The sequence below is a fragment of the Cynocephalus volans genome, chromosome 11 (genome assembly GCF_027409185.1).
Source record: "Cynocephalus volans isolate mCynVol1 chromosome 11, mCynVol1.pri, whole genome shotgun sequence".
Lineage (NCBI taxonomy): Eukaryota > Metazoa > Chordata > Mammalia > Dermoptera > Cynocephalidae > Cynocephalus > Cynocephalus volans.
The window spans coordinates 100,106,628-100,132,497 of NC_084470.1; the positions used below are offsets into that span (position 1 = coordinate 100,106,628).

At 34.9% G+C, this 25,870-nt stretch overlaps 1 protein-coding gene across 3 annotated transcripts in view; it reads left to right on the forward strand.

Annotated features, from left to right (window-relative positions):
- Window positions 1–25,870, forward strand: part of WDR26 (WD repeat domain 26) — a 41,539-nt gene that overhangs the window by 6,042 nt on the left and 9,627 nt on the right. For 2 of the 3 annotated variants that reach the window (XM_063115448.1, XM_063115449.1), the window contains exons 4-12: window positions 3,233–3,369; window positions 6,757–6,854; window positions 7,922–8,078; window positions 13,067–13,205; window positions 18,635–18,775; window positions 21,467–21,586; window positions 23,623–23,768; window positions 24,076–24,154; window positions 24,430–24,559. In XM_063115448.1, coding sequence (XP_062971518.1) covers window positions 3,233–3,369; window positions 6,757–6,854; window positions 7,922–8,078; window positions 13,067–13,205; window positions 18,635–18,775; window positions 21,467–21,586; window positions 23,623–23,768; window positions 24,076–24,154; window positions 24,430–24,559 — 1,147 coding nt within the window. The remainder of the gene's footprint in view (window positions 1–3,232; window positions 3,370–6,756; window positions 6,855–7,921; window positions 8,079–13,066; window positions 13,206–18,634; window positions 18,776–21,466; window positions 21,587–23,622; window positions 23,769–24,075; window positions 24,155–24,429; window positions 24,560–25,870) is intronic. The other variant, XM_063115450.1, reaches the window with a different exon arrangement.

Sequence of the window (25,870 nt, forward strand, 5' to 3'; positions counted from 1 at the left end):
GTTGGGCTCAAAGATGCTGAAAAATCAACAGAGACCAGAAATAATCCTTTAGGGGTCTAATTGGGAGTTGGGGAAAGATAGAAAGGAGAGTTTATTTTCTCACCCTCTTTCTTTCTTTATATAAGAAGCTTATGATGTTTTTTAAAAAACAAATGTTAATAGAGCCCTGTCCCGATCTCAGCAAGCTTCAATTTTGCCTGATTTTTAAAACTTTCAATAAATAACGTTATTTGTGCATTAAAAGGTCTTTATTTTCTTAATTATATTTACATCTGTGATTTAAATTTGAGGAGGTAAAATACAGTTTTATTTCCCATCCTTATCATCACATGTGTCAAATACTAGAGTTGAACTGATGTTAGGAGAATGAACATTTTCTCTCACCCAGATCTCTAGCTGTGCTTGGCCATCAGCGTGTTATTTGGCATGCCCAATACCAGGATTTGATATGTTTGAGGATATTCTTTGTCTTAATCTGGATAAAATGACTCATAGAGAAATGTTCTTGCACTGCTTTCATAGCATTCGCTGTATATTCAAAAGTATGTGTTTATATTGGCCTCTCTCAAAGTTTTAGTCTGCCTTCCTCTTCTGTCCTGCCCCACCTCTGCTCCACAGAAAGCAAATAATTTGTTCTATCAAGTTCTTGGTGGGAAAATAAGGGGGAAATAGCACTTGGGGCACTGACCCTACACACATTGGAATGGGGGAGGGGCGGCATAGGACCTAATGATTGATACCAAAAAATAATAAATAAAAGATTTGCCCTGAATTTTAAAAAGTCCCTAAATTCCTAATTGCTAAGAAAATTTAATGAAGACATTAAGTCACATGCTAGCCAGTTCCATGTGCCATTTGAATGAAAAAACTCTGCAACTAAATATGATTTCTCAGGTCTCAATGAAAAATATACTAAATGGAATGAAACTTTTAGCAGCATATTGATAGGTGGATGTATATGAGCTCTTCATTTCCTAAAGAGTTGAATTTTTTTAACCAGAAACTAAAATGGTGAGAACATCCAGAATAACTTCAAACATCAAATCTTTTGATTTTTAGGTTTTTTATTTTGTTTAGTTTTTGGTTTTTGTCACCTGATGAACTCTTGATATTTTTTATTTGACATATAAAAGGTCCTTCAGGCTACCAGTACTGTTATACATAGCTTTTCAGGGCATCTTGGTAATTACTCTTATTTCTGAAATATTCACTATATGTGTAAAATTTGGTAAGTGTAATTTTCCTAGAGTTATAGGAGCTTGTCTCACTTTAAAATTTTTTCTGTTCTTTAGCTATAGATTTAAGATTATATTATTATCAGACATAAGCAATGTGTCTTACAAAGGATGTATTTAAATGTATGACTGACTTATTCGAGAGAGTTTATTTATTTATTTTTAAAGATGACCGGTCACGGGATCTTAACCCTTGACTTGGTGTCGTCAGCACCACACTCTCCCAAATGAGCTAACCAGCCATCCCTATATAGGGATCTGAACCCATGGCCTTGGTGTTACCAGCACCACACTCTCCCACGTAAGCCGTGGGCTGGCCCCGAGAGAGTTTATTTTTGATTACTTTCTCTAAAACCATTTTTATAAGTTTGTAGTTTATGCCTCTCTTCATTTTTTTTTTGTTTTTGGTGGCTGGCCAGTAAAGAGATCTAAACTCTTGACCTTGGTGTTATAACACACCAGCTCTTACCAACTTCTAAGCCTCTCTTGTAAATACTCCTTGATAGAAAATCTTGTACTCTTAATTATGTAAATAAATGGTCATTTCGCCACACCATTTTGTGACAACGGTATTTTTTTTTTTTTTTTTTTTTTGACTGGTAAGGGGATCGTCTGCACCACGCTCAGCCAGTGAGCGCACTGGCCATCCCCATATAGGATCCGAACCCGCGGCCCCAGCGCTACCAGCGCCACACTCTCCCGAGTGAGCCACAGCGCCGGCCCAACAGTATATTTTTTAATGATTTTAAAAGTCAGCATCTTACTCAAGAAGAAAAAGTTATAATTTAGGTTTTTATTTTAAGTGCGCTTGAGATCTTTACCACAGTATTCATTGGAGTCAGCAAGTATAACTAACATTTCCACCTCCTGACCTTTCTACCTAGTTCAGTTGGCTTCCTCAAGTGCCACAAGTAGCAAATGTGATGAAAAGGTCCATCCGTGCAGCATTCCTTAATTAGGTTCAAGGTTTAAAAGAAATTACAAACATGATTTTCATAAACATCTCTTTTCTTCAGTGAAAAGCTACTATGATTGTGATGATCACTTTCAAGTTAAAAGTAGAATGATAGGGTTATGAAATATTTAAAAAGTGTTAAAGCCAAACACATTTCAGAAAAAAACTAAATGTGAAACTGCTTTATAATAAGCTGGAAATGGTTTATCCTTTTGGAGTAAAAGAGCTGATAATTGTGCCTCACAGTTAAATGCATCAGTGATCAGATTGTTATAAATACACACATAAATATTGACTCTTTTCAAAGACCTTTAAGTTCAACCTTCTAATGTAGGCATCCTTTTATAGCCTCCTACAGGAGAGCAAGTCCATCAGCTTATGTTTGTCTACTTTAGTCACAAGAAATTCAATACTTTGTACACCAACCTCTAGTCCATTTGTTGGACAGCTCTTCTTGCTTTTGATAAACCAAAATGTGACACTTTTTGACTTCTAAGTATCTCTAGTTCTGCTTTCTGGTCTACTTAGTCTCTCTTTCACAATTTCACATTGTGAAAATAATAATTCCTCCATTTAATAAATAATAATTAAATAATTCCTCCATTAACTGGTTTTTCTCCAATCTTTTCAAAACTTGTTACATAAAACCCCCCAATGTCCTATTATAAAAGTCAGACTTTTTAAAAAGCAATTTAGAATACTTGGAATAGTTCTAGATTTTCATACAAGAAATAAAATCCTAGCTGAATGTTTTGAGAGCAGAATTCATATTTTCCTATGTTGATGCCTTGGTCACTAATGATCTTGTCTGATTTGAAGTTATTTGTTCAAAGCAGAGTTTTATTAAGATGTGGAATTGAGCAAAGTCATGTTCTTTTATGACTTTTATTAAACCAAAATATTTTGAGTCATCTTGAAACTTTATAAAAAGCTATTTTCAAAGGGCATAGTAGAATGGTTTCTACTGTTCTGTTTAGGCACAAACATTTTCTGAAACTTCCATCAACTTTTTTCCCCTGACTGCTGCTTTCTGTCATGTCAGAGGATGAAGTTTTTGCTGCTGCAGCAGAAGTACCTGGAATACCTGGAGGATGGCAAGGTCCTGGAGGCACTTCAAGTTCTACGCTGTGAATTGACTCCACTGAAATACAATACAGAGCGCATTCATGTTCTTAGTGGGTAAGGAAGCAGAGTTCTTATCAGCACCACACTCTCCCAAGTGAGCCACGGGCCAGCCCCAATGGAAGCTGAGTTCTTAGACTCCAGGTTGATGAAGGAGCTATTATTTTTACAAAGGTTATCACTGGCCATAGTTATATTTCTTTAACATTTTTCCAAGATAAAAATACCTGAATATTGCTAAATTCTTAGATAATATTTGTCTGAGTAAATTAACTTCTGTGAATCAGACAAAAAAAAGTATACAAACTATTTTTGTCATCCTAGGAAGCTATCTAAATTAGGATAGAGAGATATTTAAGTGGGTGAAAGAGAGAAGAAATATGTATTGCCCGTGAAATGTTATTTCAAAATCTTCTATAAAAACCTGTGGCGTGGATCACAGTAAGCAATGAAGTTTCCAGTATTGGTGCATACAAACTTTTTAAAATGAATATTCGTCATGTACCAGGTCCTTCCTAAGCATTTCACATACACAGTCTCATTTTATTCTCACATCAATCCTTCAATATTAGAGTACCCAAAGGCTTGATCTCCCCTTCTGTTCTCTATATACTAGGTAATCTCATTCTGTAGCATGCCTTCATATACTATGTATAGGCTGACGGCTCTTAAATTTATCCCTTCATATGAACTCCCAGTGTTTATATCTACTAGCCTACTTGACAATCTCCATTTGGAAGATTGGTGTCTAATAGATGTCTCAAAGTTATATGTTCAAAACAAAATTCTTGATTCCAGTTGTACCTCCACCTACTCTTACCCCCCTGTAGATCTGTGCCACCTCTAATAAATGGCAAGACCTTCTACCCAGTCGCTCCCACTAAAAACTTAAGCCTCGTTGTTTATTCCTCATCTTTTAGCTATGACATGTATGGTCCAACTCCAGAGCATCCCAAATTTGTCCGTTTTCCTTCATTTCCACACATTCTATCCTGTTAAGCTGTAGACACCTCTCCTGGAAAATTGTAGTAGCTTCCACCTAGTTGCATTGCCTTCACTCTTATTCCTTTATTAATGCATGCTTCACATGTAGCCAGAAAAACACATAAATAACTCCATACGTTAAGTCATTTCACTCCCTTGCTTAAAACCTGCCTTCCACTGGCTTTCCGGCACACTTGAAACCCAAAATCTCTGTTCAAGCCCAGAAAATCCCTGATCCTATCCTGCCATCTTTTTCTTTTTTTCATTACTCTTCAGTGACACGAGTGTTCTTTCTGCTCCTTAACTTTCTAAGCCTTCAGGCATTTGCACTGTCTGTCCCCTGTGTCTTAAGTGTACTTCCCCCAGTCTTTCCATGGCTGGCTACTAGTTGCTTAGGTCCCAGCCCAAATGTCCTTTCCTGAGACTACCCACAGGGCATTCTCTGTAACATCACTTTTTTTATTTTTTCTTTATAGCATATTTTTACTATATAACATGGCCCCAGCATCTAGAATAATATCTGAAACATAATGAGTTTTCAAATAGAAAATGATGGACAAAAGAATGGGCCCAATGAGGTATATAGGGTTCATTTTGCAGATAAGGAAACTGAGCCTCAAAGATATTAAGTAACTAGCCTGAAACAAAGCCAGAAAATCAGAGAGCCAAGACACAAAGCCTGGTTTGACTGATTCCTAAGTCATTGGTCTTTACACTGCCACATCTTGAAATAGTAAATTCTGCTGGGTATTTTGATTATTGTGGCTGACAAATTACCTCATTCTGATTACTTTTTTCATAAGGTCACTTGACTTCTTTTTTACCTAAATATCAGTTACATGATGAGATTTTTTCCAGTGGTTGTAGCAGAACATATAATTTAATCATGTAGTTTTTATTCCAAGGTGAACTGCAGCATCAAGTTTATCCCCTGACTTTTTCAGATAAGGAAATGGCTCAGCAGTGACAAGATATGGAGCTGGGATCAGAACCCAGAGTTTCTTCCTTTCAGTCCAGTGTCCTTTTAGTTATACCATGTGACTTTTCATAAAGAGACATTCATTTAAAACCTTAAGGCTTAATATATATTTTCAGTAGACCATAGAAGCAGTCGTAGGTCACTGTTGCAAAATTAAGCAAAAAATGTCAGTTTTCCCAAAAAGTTAGTTTAGAAACAAAAATTTCACAGTATCCAACAATTTCTTTCCTAAAGGGTATTTTGAGTATAATTACTTATACTATTTTTTTTTTAGAAAGTAAGTTCTCTTCAGCTAAGGCACTATTTATGTTCTAAATAGCAAGAAAACAAGTAGTTCTGCTGTTGAGTAAGAGGCTGTTCAATTATTCAGACTCTAAATGAAATATGCTTTATGTAGTTAGAAAAAGGCGGGGGTGATACTCATGTTAACTGAGAGTTTTGTGATACTTGTGTTACCATGTATTGAGCGTACATGGATAGCAGGTAGTAGACCAAGTACTTGATATACTTTATCCTCATTGTGCTATTTATTATCCCTTTTACAAGTGAGAAGAACAGATTTGTCTAGCAGAGTACCAGACAAAATAGCAGGAGAGTTACTTGCCATGTCTCATCTCCGTGTTTAAATAATGCCTTCACTTCTTTTACTTTCAAAGCCCGTTCTTCTGAGAAGAGCCAGAACCAGGTCAGGGTCACACTCCCAGCAGGGGGCCCATATGTATTCTCCAGACTCCGTGAGATTTAACATTTATGCCACCTTCTGTACATATAGTGAGTAATAAAACAGTTCCCAAATTTTGTGCTCTGGCATCTCAGTACCTCTCACAGGATGACACAAGGATGATTATCCAATTGTACCGTTTCTTGAGTGATGTTTATGATAAACTCTTGAAGCTATATTGTTTTTATTTAATTAACTTAGGATAAATATCTTTGAAGATGTTTTCAGTTTAGTTCTGTTTTGTTTTACTGCTGAGAAGCAGTTAAGTTAGCACAGTGGTTAAGAGCAAGTTCTGCAGCTAAAATGCCTGGACTCATATTTCTTGTTTGACTCTTAACTAGGCAAATGCTAGGCCAGTTACTTTAGCTTTCTGTGCTTTGGTTTCCTCATTTACAAAAACAGAATAATAATAATGCTTGTGCTTCATACAGGGTTGTTGTGAACATTAAATATAATATATGATGAATGCTTAGAACAGAGCCTGACATACAATATATACATAATATATATTCTATGTAATATATATTACATAATATATATTCTATTAATAGGTAACATATTTAGCTGTTACTGTCATACTGTGTTTTAGTAAGTGTATGCAGGTGCCAGGTTGTATTAATGTATTGGGTCTGCTATAGAAATTTCTTCTTGATATGTTTTATTAAGAACTGGATAGTGAAAATTTTGTCGATATTTTTCAATTATATTTATTCCAGAGAAAAGGGTTTGATAATTGTTGCTTTCTCGGTTGTATTTTTAGGTATCTGATGTGTAGCCATGCAGAAGACCTACGTGCAAAAGCAGAATGGGAAGGCAAAGGGACAGCTTCCCGATCCAAACTGTTGGACAAACTTCAGAGTGAGAGTCTTAATTTTTGATATTTCTGTGTTTTGCATTAGAAATAGATATTATGGATCAATTAGAAATACTTATATCTAGACATCTTGTCATTGAGGGGTAATAGGAGAAGAGGGGGATTCATTAAGAGGACTTTTAAACAAAAGACTTTCAGACGTGCCATGGAATCTAAAAAGCTAACCTCAGGAGTCAGTGAGAGGGTACTGGTCCCAGAGCAGTTCTCCTTTCATTTGTATTATGTAGTGATGCTCCTCTTAAGATTTTATCTGGGGTAGAAGTGCTGTGGTTAGAGGAAAAATATGTAAACCACAACTTTGTGCCACAAGTGTTTTTGTTAATTTCAATTGTAAGGCCCAGATTTCTTTAGGTAAATTGTTTTACTCTCCCCCAAATATGTTGTATAACCTCCAAATTGTACTGGGGACTTTATTTTTGCCAAATCTTTCTGCAAAAGACCTTCCCCTCTCTGGTTAAGTCATATTCTATAGTTTTCATGCTGGGATGGGAGTGGAGATCCTAAGAATTAGAAAACCATGTGTTTGGGGAGGTATAAGTCATTGAAGGATTGGAATAGGTTGGTATCAATATTAAAACACCGACAGTTCCCTGAATTTCCACAGTATCCTCAGCGTTAGGAGCAATTTGATGGGAACTGGATTTTGATCTGTTCCAGCAGTTTGGCTTGCTCTTTGTTAAGTGGAGATTTTTCTTATACCTGCTCTTCCTCTAGTACATAATAATTGTTAGATTTCTTTTTTTTTCACTGTCATCTTCTTTTTCTTCTTCTTGTTTTTTGTTCTTGTTGGGGTTTTTGTTTTTGTTCAGAAAATGCACATACAAAGTGAAGCCCTTCTACCCAAATGTATCCCCTTGCAGTGGCAGCATAGGCTATAGGTGTTGACAAATATTCATAAAGCTCACTTTATATCACCCACAACTTCTTTATTTAAGGGACATGATATTATTGAGGTAGGGACAAGTACAGCAGAAGATGAGCAAATGTCTTAAATAAAAGTTTACAATTTATTATTTTTATTTCTCTCTTTTTAAAATATTTTCTTTTGAAGCCTATTTACCACCATCAGTGATGCTTCCCCCACGGCGTTTACAGACTCTCCTGCGGCAGGCGGTGGAACTACAAAGGGATCGGTGCCTGTATCACAATACCAAACTTGATAATAATCTAGATTCTGTGTCTCTGCTTATAGATCATGTTTGTAGTAGGTAAGACGAAAGCTTCTTATATTCTGAAATAGGCTAACATTTTACAAACTCAATTATGAACTTTATTAAAATGTTTTCTCTTTTTTAAGAGTTTTACCCTGTAGCTATATAACAATTTATGTCTGATTTACCATTTGTTCACAAGTGAAGCTAGAACTACCATCATTGAAAATTAAGGAACTGGCCACTTAGCTCAGAGCATGGTGCTGATAACACCAAGGTCCAGGGTTCAATCCCTGTTAACGGCCAGCCACCAAAAAAAATAAAATAATAAAGTGGAAAATTAAGAGAAAGTTGTATATGTTTATATAGTAAACCACACCTTGAGAACTGAAACTAGAAAGTCAGTATTGCCTTTTTATCTATGGATTTGGTTAGTCATTTTCTGTGTCTGACAATTTAACTGTGGCCCAGATTATTTTCTGCCCATGAAGGTCATAAGAATACTTTTTCCTTAATGAAAGTTCTACTTTTTAGTAGAAGATGGACTCTGAACTAGAAATGGTTAGAATAACAAGTAATAACTTCTTTATTTGGGTTTTGGTATACCTACCCATGAGCATAATTTAACTTGTAAGAATTTCGGTTTCTCTTTTGGTTTTAGGAATGTTTTGATTAAAAACATCCCTATTATTTATTATGACCAAAAAACAAATTGTGAAATTTTTCAAACTCCAGGAAGGAGTTTGGGTCTGGTGAACCAAACATGACAGAGAACAGCTGCAGTGCACATGCTCAGTTGCTTTTGCCAAAAGTCATTGAAGAACGGATGAAAGCATAAGTTGGAAGAACAAAAGTTTGTAGGTGTGAGGGTTTTAGATAAATGACGAGCTTCCGAATGACCATAAAAATTACGTGTATATGTACATGTGTACTTTGATTTAAAATAACTTCTTAGATGTACATAAACCACTTTCGCTTGTAGTCATTTTCACCTCTCTCCCCCATTTGCAATAGAAAAGTAGTAATTGTTTGAGCTATTGGCCTTAAATTACTTGAAAGTATTATTTACCTTAAAGTATTAGATTATTACTTGGTGCATGTCTTAAATGTTCTGCAAGAAACTAATTAGAGATCCTTTTCCCTTGTCCCTTTTTACTTTCATACAGTTCTCTGACTTGCTTCTGAGGATTTTTAAATCTTTTCATTTAAATCAAATCGAAGTAAGGAGGAGATAAAAGGTTAAAGAGCTGTATAGTTTCATGTTTCATAGCTCCTTTAGGGGATTTGAAAACAATGTTAAAAATCGTTGTGAACCCAGATCTTTTTTTGGTTCATAAATTTATTGCTGTTGAAATACATTGAAAGGTGATGACTGGATTTTATATTCAAGAGGTCAGTAGGTTAAGAACTTGCTTGCCTTTTCAAAGTGCTTTAACTTCTATATCAGTACCTATGAAACTAAACGAAGGAAAATATCTAGTCTAACTTTTTCCAACCTTAAATCAGGGACCAGGCTGATTGGCAGGTCTTCTCTGTAATTTTAAAAGAAAAAAAAAAAAACTATGACTCTGTGCTGCTAGTTACCACTCTCTCTCTCTTCCTTCTGCTTTAGAGCTAACTTCTTGAAATTATTGCCAACTATACATTCACAATATGTGTCCTTCCTTTTTCCTTTACTCTTAAGAGTTCTGTAGTATTAGGGCTTGTGCAACTAACACAACACCAGAACTATTGCTGATGTTGGTGAGGAACAACCTCTTTATTAAATTCAGTAGATACTTTCCAGCGTATGTCTTGACATTTCCATAGTGTTTGATTACTCTGCTTTGAAACTTTTCCTCTGACTTCTAAAACATTTCAGATTCTTAGTTTTACTCCTGGCTGCTCCTTAGGTCCCCCTCCTCTTTACCTGTCCCTTTATAATGTGTGTTCCAGAATTGTTTATTCCCTCATCTTTCTCTCCTTCTTAAGTTATACTTCTATGGTCCTAATGACTCCTAAATATAGGTCAGAGCTATGGAATTTATCTCCTGAGCCTTAGACCTTAATACAACAATTTGGATGTTGCTCAGGTACCTTAAACACAGCAAAGTCCAAAACAGAACTTCCTCTTTCTCTCACCTATCCTTGCAGAGTCTGTTTTTCCTCTTGAACTCCCTATCTCAGTGAAAGGCTGCCATCTGCCCAGTTTTCCCAAGCCAGAAAATCAAGTCAACCTTGACTTTTCACTCTAAGATAGATTCTAAAGACACTAGGAGGTAATGTCAGGCATCAAATCAGTATACACAGCCGTAAGAGTGACTTTTGGGGGGTGGGGGGGGTGGCTAGCCAGTACGGGGATCCAAACCTGAATTACAGCTTTTTAAGAAATCCTGAACTTTTCAAGAGTGAAAAGTTTTCATTAGATTATATATTATAATTTTTATTTTTCACAGTTAATGTACACATATTTTTGTTAATTTGACCTATAAGGAACACTGGTTTTTTCATTTATTTTTATTTATCTATTTATTTTGGAAGATGACCGGTAAGGGGATCTTAACCCTTGGCTTGGTGTTGTCAGCACCACGCTCAGCCAGTGAGCAAACCAACCATTCCTATATAGGATCCGAACCCATGGCCTTGGTGTTATCAGCACCTCACTCTCCGAGTGAGCCACGGGCCAGCCCAACACTGGTTTTTTTAAAAAATAATTTTGTGGGTTTTTTCACCAACAGTTAACGGAAGGATATTTCCACAGGTAGCTTTATAAGTATTAATTTTTTTAATAAAGGATTATTATAAAATATTTATAGCAACTTACAATTTAAAGATTCAGTTTGGTTAAAATGCTACTTTTTATTCAGTTTTATTTCAGCATGTACTGCTTTTTATAACACCATCTTAAATTTTAAATTTATTTGAAAGCAAAGGTACATAAACTATCACTTGTATACATCTAAAAAATAGGCTTTCAGGCTGGTCAGTTAGCTCAGTTGGTTAGAGCATGGTGCTGATAACACCAAGGTTCAGGATTCCATTCCTGTACCAGCTAGTTGCCAAAAAAAAATAAAAGGCTTTTAATAAGCAGAGCTATTATATTAGTCTTTTAAAAAGATTATTTAAGTAATGATAAAAATAATGACAATTTAAATACCACTTTACTGATATTCAAATAACAGTTGTCAATAGAATAAATGATTTGTGCCCTATAATTTTGATTATGAATCAGTCCTTCCTTAAAGATATTTTGCTAACCTAATTTTAGATCTATCTTTTTACTCATAATCAACTTTAGCTGTTTGGATTATTATGTTTTATACCTACATATAAAGTGTTTCTCATTGACTAAATGACATCACTATTGATAAACATAGGAGAAGGAAAAAACTTTCTGATATCGAAAGTACTTATTTGATTGGAATTTTATCCAGCAGTGCCTTGAGAAATATGATTTTAAAGATGACATTTGGAAAGAAAATTGGCCTTGAGGTTAGCCATGGGTTCAGATCTTAGTTCAGTTTCTTATCAGTTTTATGACATCTGGTAAGTTATTAGCCCTCTTTGAACCTCATGGAAATGGGGATAATAGAACTTCCCTTACAAGGTAGTTTTGAGAATTAGCAATATTATATGTAAAGCATGTAGCACAGTGCTTGGCACCTAGTAAGTACTTAATAAATGTCAGCTAGCATTGATTATGTTTCAGTTCAGATGTAGAATAATAGTTTAGTATGAAAGCATTTTATAGTTAAACAATCTGAAAGTTCAAAGCAGCCTCCAGATAGCCAACTGCTAAGGTAGATTGCCATGTATGCCAGATAAAGAATAATCTATTTTTAAATATCAAGTTGATGAAGTCACACAATATATTTTTAAGTTATTGATTGGGGAAAAAAATAGCGAAGACCATTTTTCAAGATAGACTTAAAGGTTTATCCATTAATGCTTAGATAACATTTTTATTTAAACAAACAGTAGCCACTAACTACATGTGACCATTTAAATTTAACTCTAAATCAAATTAAATTAATCAAGTTCCTCAAGGTTACTAGCCACATGTCAGATATTCAATAGCCACATGTGGCCAGGACTACCATATTGGACAGCACAGCATTTCCACTATCACAGAAAGTTCTATTGTCAGTGCTAATACAGAGACTGGAAAAAGAATGACTTTTAAAAGTGAGTGCTTAATGGGAATAGTCATTTCTATAGTAACTTTATCCTCTTAAACTTGGTAAAGTTAATCATAAATTAGAATTCTTTGCCCTTAATATATAATGGCAGCTGTCATTTATGAAATACTAGCCAAGTGTCAGACTCAATCTAAATGCTTTACGTTCATTTTTTCATCATTGTTTAAGGAATTCTATAAGGCAGCTACCTTTATCTTTACTTCGTAGTTGGAAAAGTTGAGATTTAGAGAGATTAAATAAGTATTCCAGAATCACAGCTAGTAAGTGGCTGAGCCAGGATTTGAACCTAAGTCTGTCAGATACTACTGCCCCTGCTCTTAAGGGTTTACTCTTAACTACTGCGGCCCCTGCTATATATTTCACTTCTTCTGAAAATATAATAAAATAATATTAGTAATCACATTTGAGTATCTATTTTATTCCAGGAATTTTAGGTGTATTTCTAATCCTTGCAAGAATTCTAAGAACCCTCTTAGGTAGCTACTAATCTCCTTTTACAGATGAGGGAACTGAGGCTCAGAGGAGTTTCCAAAGACATTAATGTTTGTGACTGAAAAGGGACCCAAACTCAATGTCTGACTGCAATGCCTATTCTCTTTTTATTATACCATATTGCTTTAAATTGAAGCAGATTTTAGATTTCTGGTTGCCCCTAAGGCTGACTCGACTAAAAAGTATCTTGTGTTACATTTTATTTTTTAATATACTGATATAAATTTGATTCTTAAGATTTACAAATGCAGTATCTTATTTTTAAAATTTATGATGTGATCTCCAAAGAACTCTTATCCATTGTTTAACCTTTTTCGTTATTTTTACACTAATCTATTTTGAAAGAATAATTATTTGTGGATTTCTTTGTTTTAGGAGGCAATTCCCATGTTACACTCAGCAGATACTTACAGAGCATTGTAATGAAGTGTGGTTCTGTAAATTCTCTAATGATGGCACTAAACTAGCAACAGGATCAAAAGACACAACAGTTATCATATGGCAAGTTGATCCGGTACGTACTTCAGTATGTGTCTAGATTGCAAGAGAAGGTAATTTTGAATCTAATTCATTGATTACGTATTTTAAAGTATACCTATATAAATAGCACTCTTTTCTAAGAGCTTTTTTTTTTTTTTTTTTTTTTTTTTGATGGCTGGCCAGTACAGGGCTTGAATCCTGGACCTTTATGTTGTTAATACCGTGCTCTAACCAACTAAGTTAACCAGTTAAGCTAACCAGCCAGCCCCTCAAGAGCATTTTTTGTCATCCAGCCCCTCAAGAGCATTTTTTGTCATCTTTGTCACTTCTTACCTCTTCCTATGTGTGTAGATAATATATGTAGATTAATATCAAAATTATTGAGTGTTTATGTGCTAGTGATGATGAATTTAATCCTCTGAATAAGTCTGAGAGAGGCTAACATCTCCTGTTTTCAGATGGGGAAACTGAGATAGAAGTTAAATGCCTAGGCTGTCACAGCTAGTAAATGGCAAAATTGACTCAAATTCAGGAATATTTTGACTCCAAACTTACTGCTATTAACATCTTTGCCAGTTTGTATCTTTGTGAATACTTGATTTACAGATTAATACAAGGTCCATCTGTCACAAGTTAAACTCATTGCCGTTTCGCTGTATGAAACCCTTCATTATCTTGTGTATTTTGTGGATCTGGTGTGTAAGCCTTACCCCTTTTCTCCCCCAGTGATGTATATGAAAAGTATTGCATTCTGGATTTAAAGTTCTAAGTTCCTTCTAAAATCAGATTTGTCTTTTTTTTATAACCAGATGACCTACATATTTCTAGGAATAAGTATCATCATTTCTTTCAGCCAATTGAACATTAATTGAGCAATCAAAGAAGTATATTGACTCCAGTTAGGTTAAGGAGCTATATTTGGTTTAGGACTTATTCACCTAAAATCATGAAGTAAATTTATTTTAAAGTTTAAAATTAAAATATGATATTATCCCAGGATAAACTTTTGGCTCCCATGTTGAAAATATAGAGAAAAGGAGCCATAGCAGGAAATAATTTTAAAAAGCAGAGAATCAGTTTGAGAGCATACATCAATTCTTGCATACCTGCAGTATGCTATGAACGATGAAGGGTAAATAAGATACATTCTTTGCCATGAAGCAGGTGTTCTTTACCTTTTTTGTACCATTGTACCCCTTTGGCAGAACCTATGAACCTTTTCTCAGAATAATGTTCTTAAATGCATAAACCTAAACATACAGCAAGCTCAAATATGTATTATATAATAATTACTGAGGATACCCAATTATATTGAAATATAGTTATCAGCATAGAACAAAAAGATACATTATTTGTTGCTGCCTTACTTACACATTAAATAATAAATTCTAGCAGCATATATAATAACTACCAGAATTTTGAAGTAGTGGTGAGCATAAATATTTCAAGATATCTGCAGCAACTATGATATGAAAATATTTGCTATTTCTATTGTTAACAGAGTCACCTAATACTACCAAATATAGTATACTAATGTACCTAGTACTACCTAATACAGCTTTGTTATTTACCTGCATTCCAGATTGAAGGAAATATGGACTTTCAGGCTGTGGTTAATGAAGTAGAGATGTGCCCTTTTCCCATTTAAGGTCAGGGACCCCTGACTCTATCCCTGTACCCATTTCTATAGATCTCAGGTTAAGAACCCCTGTGAAAAGAAGGTACAGGTTAGAAAGGGAAATACAGTGCAGTGAAATAAGCACTATACAATGTATATAAAGTGTCACGAGAGCACAGAGGAGCTTCACAGGTTGGCAGTATCTCATTAGAACTTTACTTAGCATCACACAGGTGCGGACAGGAAAAGGGCATCTTAGGAAAAGAGAGAACAGTTCTTGCCCTCTGCATCCACCCCCTCGCCCCCCCAAAAAAGAATAGGATGAGAAATGGCAAAGAGTGAGAAAAAAAACTAGAAAAACAATTTGTGATCAAGTCGTGGTCTTTGAATACTATTCTACAGAGTTTTATTTTTATTAAGTCATTTGCAAAGTGTCTGAGTAGAAAGGCAGCAGTATCAAAACTGTGCTTTATTCGGATTTCTCCGGGCTGCTGTGTGTCAGACTCCCCCTTCATTTGGCTGGTGTTTGTTAGGTACCTGCTGTGTGCCGAGTCTTTTGCTGCAGACAGACTAAGCACATGAAAACACACTGTGATTGTTCTATAATGGGTGCTACAGGAGCTCATAGAAGAGATCCTACGGGAACTGCAAACCTAGAGAAAGTAAGAAAAGTAAGTCTTAGGTGTCGAAGGGGTAAAGAACTGTTTAGGTGAAACTAGTTAGGAGTGGCCCTTGGCTTTTGGGTGGTTTAGGGGAAGAGTTTTTGGTAGACTAGGAGATGAGGTTAATGAAGTTAAGTATCAGCCAGATCAAGGCGAATCTTTTGTATGCTTTGCTAAGGTTAGACTTTTATGCCACTGTTTCCAAGAATGTTTTTGTCAGAATACTGGGTATGCAGAATGTAATAGGCGTTACATATAAAGGGCTTTTGTGGCTAAATTAGCATGGAAAATGCTTACATTCCAATCTGAAATATAGAGGATTTTAGAGACTATAATTTTTAAATAGCTGTACTACGTGAGTGAGTCCTCTGGGGCTGTTTAACTCTTTTGGTATAGTGGTATTTTTGTCGTGTAAAATACTATTTGAAAAAATTGTAAGAAAAGTTGTGTTCTTTTTTAATATGGGGTGTGTGTGTGTGTGTCTGTGTGTATTTTAATCGGTGGAAAAAAGAATACATGGAAGGGCCGAGCCCGTGGCGCACTAGGGAGAGTGCTGCGCTGGGAGCGCAGCGACTCTTCCGCCGCGGGTTCAGATCTTATATAGGAATGGCCTGTGCACTCACTGGCTGAGTGCCAGTCACGAAAAAGACAAAAAAAAAAAAAAGAATACATGGAACTTTGATTAGAATGATATAACAGTTTTTCTTATCTTTGCCCAAAAAATGAATTTTACCCATTCCACCCAAAATCCAAGCAGTCATGTGGACTTTATGAACATGGTATTTCCACTTTGAATAAGTTAATATAGAGGTACTGTATTGTGAAGATATAGTATTAATATCTTTTTTTGTTTTCAGCTTTATCTTTTGTAGGATAATTTTTTTCATGAAAATGCATGAAACTATTGGTTTTTGCATTAAATATTTCTAAAGGAGTTTGTCATCAGTTTAGAAGCAAGTCTTTGTGTTGATGTGGAGCACTGCTGCGAATGAACGTTTGTTTCTGGAAGATCTTGAGCTGGTCAGAAAGATTTGACTTGCTTAATAAATTGTGCAAGCCACTTGGACCTAATGATACTACTAATATCAATACCTCATGCCTATCACCCCCTTCCTAAAGAAGACTCCATAGTAGTTGCATTGTTAACTAGTTCTGTCAAAACAGTGTAGATTTGGACTAGATAATTGTATGTATAAATGATAAACTTAGGGCCTAGTGAAGAAACAAAATAAGTAAATACAGCCTGTTTCTCAGTGACATTTCTGGACAGAAAAATTCTCAACCTAATTTTATCAGATTAGTTCCAGACCTGTTTGTAACTGCTTATAGGTCTTCCCTGTTGGAATTTCCCTGTAGGCTCAAAACTGGACTCAGTAAGTCTTTAGACTAACTTAACTCATTGTTTCTTCTCACCTCTAGCCAAATTCTTACTTCCTCTACTTTCTGTCCTCATCCATCCATATCTCCTAAACCAGAAATCTGGAAGTTGTTTTTGAACATTTCTTCTTACATTCTGTCGTGTCGTTTTTATCTCCAAAGAGTCTTCTGACCTGACCTCTTTCAGTCCTGACCATCTTGATTCAGGGCCTCATTTCTTTGGCACTGTGGCTGCTAACTGTGCCTGTTGCACTGACTCGTTATGGGTGTCCTTTTCTTCCTTCTGATGCACCTTCCATGTTGTTGTCCAAGTTCCTTCCCTAAAGCCAAATATTACATTTTCCCTACCTTAAACATTTTAGGGCTGGCCCATGGCTTGCTTGGGAGAGTGTGGTGCTGATAACACCAAGGCCAAGGGTTCGGATCCCTATATAGGGATGGCCGGTTAGCTCACTTGGGAGAGCGTGGTGCTGACAACACCAAGTCAAGGGTTAAGATCCCCTTACTGGTCATCTTTAAAAAAAAAAAAAAAAAAAAACATTTTAGGTGGCTCTTCACCCACAGGATAAAATTTATCTCCTTAGCCTAAAATGAACATGTCACTTCTTTCAGCCTTGTCACTTGCCACTTATACATTTGCATCCTGCAGTTCAGCCTGCATAGCTTAGACATATGGGCTTTAGTATCAGGTAGCCGAGATTCACATCCCCAGTACTATAAACAGAGGCAAATTTCTAACCTTACTAAACCTTCATTTTCTTCCCTTGTAATATGGGGGAGAGAATAATACTTGCCTTTTAGATTTGTGAGGATTATGTGAGATTGTTTGTGAATAGTGCTAGTACATATTAGCACTAAAGCGGTAGCTTTGCTGGTGAGAATGTAAAACGGCACAACCATTTGGAAAACAGTTTGGCAGTTCCTCAAAATGTTAAACATAGAATTAGCATGTGACCCAAGAATTCCACTCCTATGTATATGCCCAAGAGAAATAAAAACATACGTCCATACAGAAACTCGTACATATTTATAGTAGCATTATTCATAATAGCCAAAAAGTAGAACCAATCCGAATGTTTCACCAACTGATTGAATGGATAAATAAAATACAGTATATTTATAAAATGGAATATTATTCAGCAATGAAAAGGAATGAAGTACTGATACATTCTGCAACATGAATGAATCTTGAAAACATGCTAAGTGAAAAAAGCCAATTATAAGAGACCACATCATGTATAATTCCATTTATATGAAATGTCCAGAATAGGCAAATCCATAGAGACAGAAAGTAGTGTTTGCCTGGGTCTTCAGGGAGGGGGCCATGGGGAGTAACATCAATGGGTATGGGGTTTCTCTTTGGGATAATGTAAATGTTCTAAAATTAGATAGTGGTGATGGCTGCACAACTCTGTGAATATACTAAAACCACTGAATTGTACACTTTAAAAGGATGAATTTTATGGCAAGTTATATCTCAGTGAAGCTGTTAATAAATAAGAGGAAGCTTTTTTTATACCCATCTGTTTTCAGTTCCCTTGAAAGCTTCCTGAGGGCAAACTATGTCATCTTTGTATTTCCATCCAGCACACAATGCCTTGTGTATAGTGTCGGTGCTTAGTAGGCATTGCAGTGTGATTAAGTCTTTATGAAGCAAGCTTTTAAGAGTTTCACTTAGGGGAAAATTTGGTCTAGAAACTTCCTCAGATTAAATTATATTATCAAAGTGCATCTTTGCAGTTCTTGTGATATAAAACAATGACTTTAGGTATGGGAGTTAACTGAGTTGTCTGTTTTCCCTCCTAGGATACACACCTGCTAAAACTGCTTAAAACATTAGAAGGACATGCTTATGGTGTTTCTTATATTGCATGGAGTCCAGATGACAACTATCTTGTTGCTTGTGGCCCAGATGACTGCTCTGAGCTTTGGCTTTGGAATGTACAAGTGAGCAAGTTCCATCCTTGGGTTAGCCTTTAAGTACAGCATAGTCACAATGCACATATTCATTATAAGTTTATTCTTGATTAACAGAGCTGTTCAACCTAAATTATTATAGTGTAGCTCTTACAGAAGGTATTTCTTCAATTGGAACCCAAGTGTCCATATTTATAAACTTAAATATTATGCTGAAAGAGTTTTTGAAAAGATGATTAATAAGCATTTTCAGGATGTTTTGCTTTGTCCTATGGAATTTATACTATTTACTGTGGTGCCTCAGAAAAGATTTTATAGTTGTTTCATAGTTTTATAGTTGTACACAAAACTTACCTTTCAAGTGTGAAATATCAGCATTAAACCAAATTTTTCATTCTAACAGTAATTGTACCATCTCCTTATCTATATTTAATATTCTGAGCTAATTTAGTGAAGCTAAATAATATTTTCAGTTCTTACTATTAAGGGCTTTATTACTATTTCTAAATGAAAACTTGAACTTTATCCAGGGTCCCTTTTTATAAAAGTCAGCATTAGGTTCACTCCATTATTTACAGACCATGAATTAGAAACCCTGTAGTTATAACTTAAAAATCTTTTGAAACTGGTTAAGTGTTTGTTTTTTTTCCTCTTAATCCTTAGGCAAAGGAATGGTCCAGGCTTTGGTTCAGGTATAAACGTATAACTTGATGGGATAGGATTTTGAGCCCAGGGACTTTTAACAAGAGAGTGAAAATAAATTTCCTCAGAAATGACTCAAGTAACAAAGATGATATAGAGGACAGAATGAGTACTAAGGCGTACCTGAAAATGCTATGATGTGATTCCAGTTTTGCTATTATAATAGTAAGATTTCCTTACTTAGTCATTTCCTTAAACATTTTGTGATATTTTATATGTACACACATGCATAGATACATACAAACATACATACATATTTACATATCTATCCATATCCAAAATATTTGAAAGTAAATTACAGATGTGATGTTTACCCCTAAATACTTAAGCACATCTTGTTAAAAAATAACATCCTACGTAATCAAACACTGTCATATCTAAGAACAGTAACTATAATTCTTTAATATTTATTTCATAATCAGAATCTTCAGTTGTTTCCAAAATATCTTTTATATCATTTTTATCAAACCAGCATTTAATCAGTGTTATATTTGTAATTGGGTTCAGGGAGGTGGCAAAACATCATGGAATAGATGGCTTTCTCTCAAGACAGAGCTTGACATGAATCTGACCTAAAGGATGAAAGAAATTTTTTTTCCATCCAAGTTCTTTTTTCCCTTCAAGGGCAAGAAGTATGTAGTCTTAATCCTATAACAGAGACTTAATTTATAGAACCTGTATAGTCTTCCATTGAGTCCACTTTGAATTTCTTGACAATTAAACTGTGTTCCAGCATAACTTTTATTGTACAGTACTTTATATACTTAGACTTGTCCTAAAAAGGTGGTCTTTTAATGAAGTTTCTAATAATCTAATAACCTCACGTACTTACTATTCTGAGCATAACAGAAGAAAAGACCATTTCTGCCTTCAGAATTTAGTGTTAACTAACGTACTGTGTTTGTGGGTATAAAATGTCAAGGATTTACCTGTTGCATGTGTATTTGCACTTCTAAGCTTTTAACTGTTTATATCAAGCAACCCAGAAAGGCCAGTAGTAAACAATCTGGGGGAAGGATTTAGGTCACTGAACTTTTTTCAATTTAAGGGAGACATCTGGTTTTCTGTTTTTGTGCCCTCTTTTCTTTTAGTACTTTGCCCCATTTCCTAATCATACCCTTTGATTTCACTTTATTTCTACTTTTGATCACCCATTTCTCACAAGAAAATTATACCCATTTATTTTTTATTATACCAAGGGCAGCTATTATCTCTCAGATCCTATGTCTAATCCATGAACAAAATGAAATCAAGTCTAGATTAAATGGTATGTGTATACCTTCTAAGTTGAATAACTTGGAAAACTTAACAGGAGGATATCTGAGGTTGTGACCACTGAATATTCTTACTTAGAAATGCTGTAGAATGGCTATTACAAACAACACAAAGATTCATTCCTCTTTCTTTCTGTTGCTTTTAATTGAAATAAGGGGTTATGTATCAGAAAAATAACTTTTATTTCTCTCTTCCCATCTTCCCTCCTTTTTTGTGAGCATTCGAATATGAAATTTAACATAATTTAGACTTCCCTTGGCCTAGTTTAAGGGCATAGTTTTTTTACCCTTTAATTGTGTTTTTGAGGAATTGCTAATTGCAGTTTTAGAGTAAAATTTATAAAGAACTTTGGACCGAGAAGTTGAAGCTCAAAAGGAATAGGTATGTAGCCTTGGACTTTTCATCATCTTGCTTGGGAAAAATTGAACCTTTTAGTTTATTAATGTAACTGATTTAAGATGAAAGATACTGCAGTTTGTCTTATCACGTCTACCCCTTGGGTCACCTATGCCAGGCATTATTCAACTTGTGGGTTTTTCTTCATGTTCTTAATTTCTCTTCTGCGTGCTATAGTCTTTTTTTTAAGGCCAGTTAAAGCAATTTATTTTTCTAATTAGAAATATCAAACTAACCAGATATCCCAGTTACTATTGTTGTTTTTTTTTTTTTTTTAATTATTTTCTTTATATAGCACCTTTAGAGGGGTATCTCGAAAGTCTTATCCATAGTTGTATTTCCTTCTAGACTGGAGAACTAAGGACAAAAATGAGCCAGTCTCATGAAGACAGTTTAACAAGTGTGGCTTGGAATCCAGATGGAAAGCGCTTTGTGACTGGAGGTCAGCGTGGGCAGTTCTATCAGTGCGTGAGTATTCAGTGCCCCTTCCCAGTTTTTCCTTGTTTAAAAGCAAATTTAGTTTTGTTTAAATAAAGAATTCACTTAACTCAGTATCTTTTATTAAATATATGAAGATTTACTTTGCCATCCTCCTAGATAAGCACTGTCCAATAGAATTTTGTTATTTTTTCTTCTGTTTCATTCTTTTTTTAACCATTCAAGTGTTTGTACTAAATTATAGAATACCTTGAATTTAGTAAAACAAAAAATTTTTGCTAAACACTTCTGTTCTTACAAACAAGTTTCTAATTTATAAGAATGAAAAGAGTATTTCATTTCTCATGAGGCTTTTAGCCCTTTGAAATTTTGTAACCAAAAAAAAAAGCTGAATTTCATGAGTATGTTTCATGAGCATATTAACATACACATCAGAGAAAACTTTCTCCAAATACGTTGAGTTTATTTGGGAATAGAAAATAGGATTATAATCCAGAATGCATACCATGGCAAGCCATAAATGCATTCAGTGAGGGAAGGGCAAGAAAAAGTTTTTATTGGCAAAAAGGGAGAGATTAACATAAGCTGCTTGGAAACAGAGTTCATTGGTTTTCAGAGGTTCAGAGTCAGATTTGTTGTCGGTTCATTGGTTGAAATGCCATTACGGGGCAGATTCTTCTTGGAGAGCATCTTATCTAAATTACTGCATTTCCAAAGAATGTCTAATGATAAACTTTGTCACAGAAACGTGTACATATAAAGCAAGATATGTGTGAAGGGAGTTCTGATGGGTTTTTAAGAGGTCCTTGGAAACCATTTTTTTTCTCAGACAGATAAGCATGAGCCCCCATTCTTCAAGCCTTTCCCGGCTCTGTTTTTTCTGGGTCTGACAGAAAGTGATTTCATCAATTTTCACGAGTAAACTGTTTTAAATATTTGAGGAGTAAAAGTGGTGACAAGTGCTGCCAGAGAACTTTTCAGTCTTTATTTGGAGGTATCTTCTGATCAATAACTGCCCTGTTTAACTTGGGTTGTTGAAATGATAAAAATAAGTAACAGGTAAAAAGTGTTACAAGGTAGACCTTGATGCAGACGCAGTGTCATTACTATCCTGTCTAGGTTCTGTGTCTCATACCTCTGCCTTGCATGGTTCCATTTGGCACTTTCAGATTTATTTTTATGACTAAAACAACATAATAAATCATTTAATATAGCCAAAGATCATTTATCATAAAGACTTTTTACATAGCCATTACAAGTTATCAGTTTCTGTTATTAAGCTGGCTTAAAACTCATGGACTTTAGTGTAGTATTATCTCATCATGATTATAAGCCATTAGTTCTTCCCTCCTCCCCCCCAATTTAATGAATTCCTTTTTTTTTTTTTTTTTAAACCATTAGTTCTTAATTCTCTGAATACAAGATGACCATGTTCCAGCTGACTTTGCTATTCCATACAGTGCTTAAACCTTCAGGATACAGGACTTGGTAGTTCTCTAATCTGTAAAATGGGAACAGTAATGCCTCTTAGAGCTTTAAATGTTCAGTGAGATAATAACTGTAAGAGCTTTGATCTATAGAGCACATTAGAAATTCAGGAAAAGTTTGAAAAATGTCATAATAGATTCCTAAGTTCTATATAAAACTATAAAATGTTTCAGTCTTTTCACATATAATTTCCCGTGCCACAATTGTAGGGCAAATCCCAGTATAGTGAATTTTAAAGGAATGTTTAGATTACTTTCTAATAGAAGTGAGACTTTACTTAGAACTTAGAGATTGTCTCATTCTTTGTATTTTCTTTATTTATGCATGTTGGGTTATTGAAGGGAAGATAGATTTACAGAGGGTCTTCCCACCCCTCCCGCCCTTAGGTATTGTTGTAGTTTGGCCTATATTCAAATTCTCATGGTTAAAAACACTTCTGGAACAGTCAGGTTGAGATCAGTCTCAGGAAAACAACAAACCTATTACTAAAGGATATTGCTAAGAGATTCTTTTGGTTCTTTGTTTGCTTTATGAGTGCTATTCAGTAAGGGAGTTAATAGTAGTTTTCTCCTGCTCAGGATTTAGATGGTAATCTTCTTGACTCCTGGGAAGGGGTGAGAGTACAATGCCTTTGGTGCTTGAGCGACGGGAAGACTGTTCTGGCATCAGACACACACCAGCGAATTCGGGGATATAACTTCGAGGACCTTACAGATAGGAACATGTAACTATTTTTTGTTTCCATTAAACAACAATTATAATCTGATTTATATTAAAATGTGTAGTTGCTTTTTCAGAAGAACAGTTTTTATTTTGGTTTTTGTTCTTGTTTTGATTTGATTAGTAATTTGGATTGATGGTCAGGTAGTATTTAGTAATCATTAACCCAAATTCTTCTCAATTGAAGTATAGTGTATAATAGTGATTGCAGGCAAAATTGTCCTGTTTAAACTAGAACATTTTATATTTTGATAATTTGAATGTCTCGACTCTTAATGCATTGCTTTTGACAAATTATTTTCTGGTTACAGAGTACAAGAAGATCATCCTATTATGTCTTTTACTATTTCAAAAAATGGCCGATTAGCTTTGTTAAATGTAGCTACTCAGGTATGTTTATTAATATAATTTTCAGAAAAATTCAGCTTAGTACAAGTTTTATTTTAATTGTGATTTTCAGTATACATTAAGAAATATTTCTGCTTATTAAATTTTAGTGGATGAGTTTGATCCATATGTGCAGGATCACTCATAAATTTATTAGAACACGGGCATCTTGCATAAATGGAAAATGAAAATGTTCCATAGGCAAAGGGATAGTCACAGGTTACTTTTTAAAATTCTTTTAAGATAGAACAAACACATGTATTGTCTTTTGCCTTCAGGGAGTTCATTTATGGGACTTGCAGGACAGAGTTTTAGTCAGAAAGTATCAAGGTGTTACACAAGGGTTTTATACAATTCATTCATGTTTTGGAGGCCATAATGAAGACTTCATCGCCAGTGGCAGTGAAGGTAAGCTGTTTGTGTCACTTTTGGTTCACTTCTGTGATTCTCTCTCAGTTTATGCAGGTAGCCATGTCTTCAAGCAAATTCAATATATTAATTTTTTTATGAGTTATTTATCCAGCACACTGTTAATTTCCTTTTTTGGAGGGGGGGATAACTTGATCCCTCATTATTGTCATCAATCAGTAGTGCCTGTTCTAACTAAATAGTGGTGTGTTTGGTGCATGTTTCAAATCAAGATTTACTTAAATTGTTTTACTTGTTTTTTTATGAGACTGATGGTTTTCAAGGGTTTGTAGTACATAAAAAGTTAAGGTTAATTATGATGTTTTACCTGAACTTGGACAGATTGACTACAGTTAGATCTTCAGTATTTCTTCAGTGGCCATAGAAAATAATTCAGTTTGATAATTCTTATGGTTTCAGAAAAGCTGCAGTTAACAGAATTGGCCTTATAGCTATCGTTTTGAATAAACTTATTCTCCAGTCTAAAAGCATCAGTATTTCAGGCAGGCATATGCCAGAAGTCAGTCTAATTTATAAAACATGTATTTAAAATATGCAAGCACAGATAAGTGAGGCAGTATTAAAATTTAGTGTACTTTTTAAGGTGATAGGAACATAACTAATGACAAATTACTGCAAATTTTTATTCAACACACTTTTGAGTACCCACTGTGCTGTTCTAGGTACTATTGCACCAGATTATTTAAGTCACTTTTAAAAATACTGAATCTAGTTGTATAAGATAGACCAAGGAACTAGATTATATCGGTAAACGCTTTTCATTAAGTTTCATTTATTATGTAAGATGTTCACTATCCCTATCTTGACAAAAAACTGATCTCAGTAGATAAGGGGTTCATAAAGTGAGACACGAGTTTTTCCTTTAAGAAGAAGATTATATAAGGATTGGGAAAAAGACATTTAGGGATTTAGGTTTTAACACAAAGTGTATGAATTTATCTATTCTTTTTTTCCAAAAAAATCATTGTCAGACAAGATTGGGAGGAGAGAAGAGTGGCTTATTAGGTAACAATTTTGAATTCACATCTTTCCAGTCAAATTATTTTTTAATCATGTTATGGTCTTCCAGAGTCTATATTGGTTTCTCTGTTTTTTATTTTTTTGCAATTGGCCGGTACAGGGATCCAAACTCTTGACCTTGGTGTTACAAGGCCTTGCTGCAACCAACTGAGCTAACCAGCCAGCCCTCCATTGGTTTTTAATTGACTTTTTCTGTGGTTTAGATAGGTTAAGCCTACTACTTTTTAGTTCCTCCTACTCCCAAGATCTCTTTCCCTATGCTCTATTCAA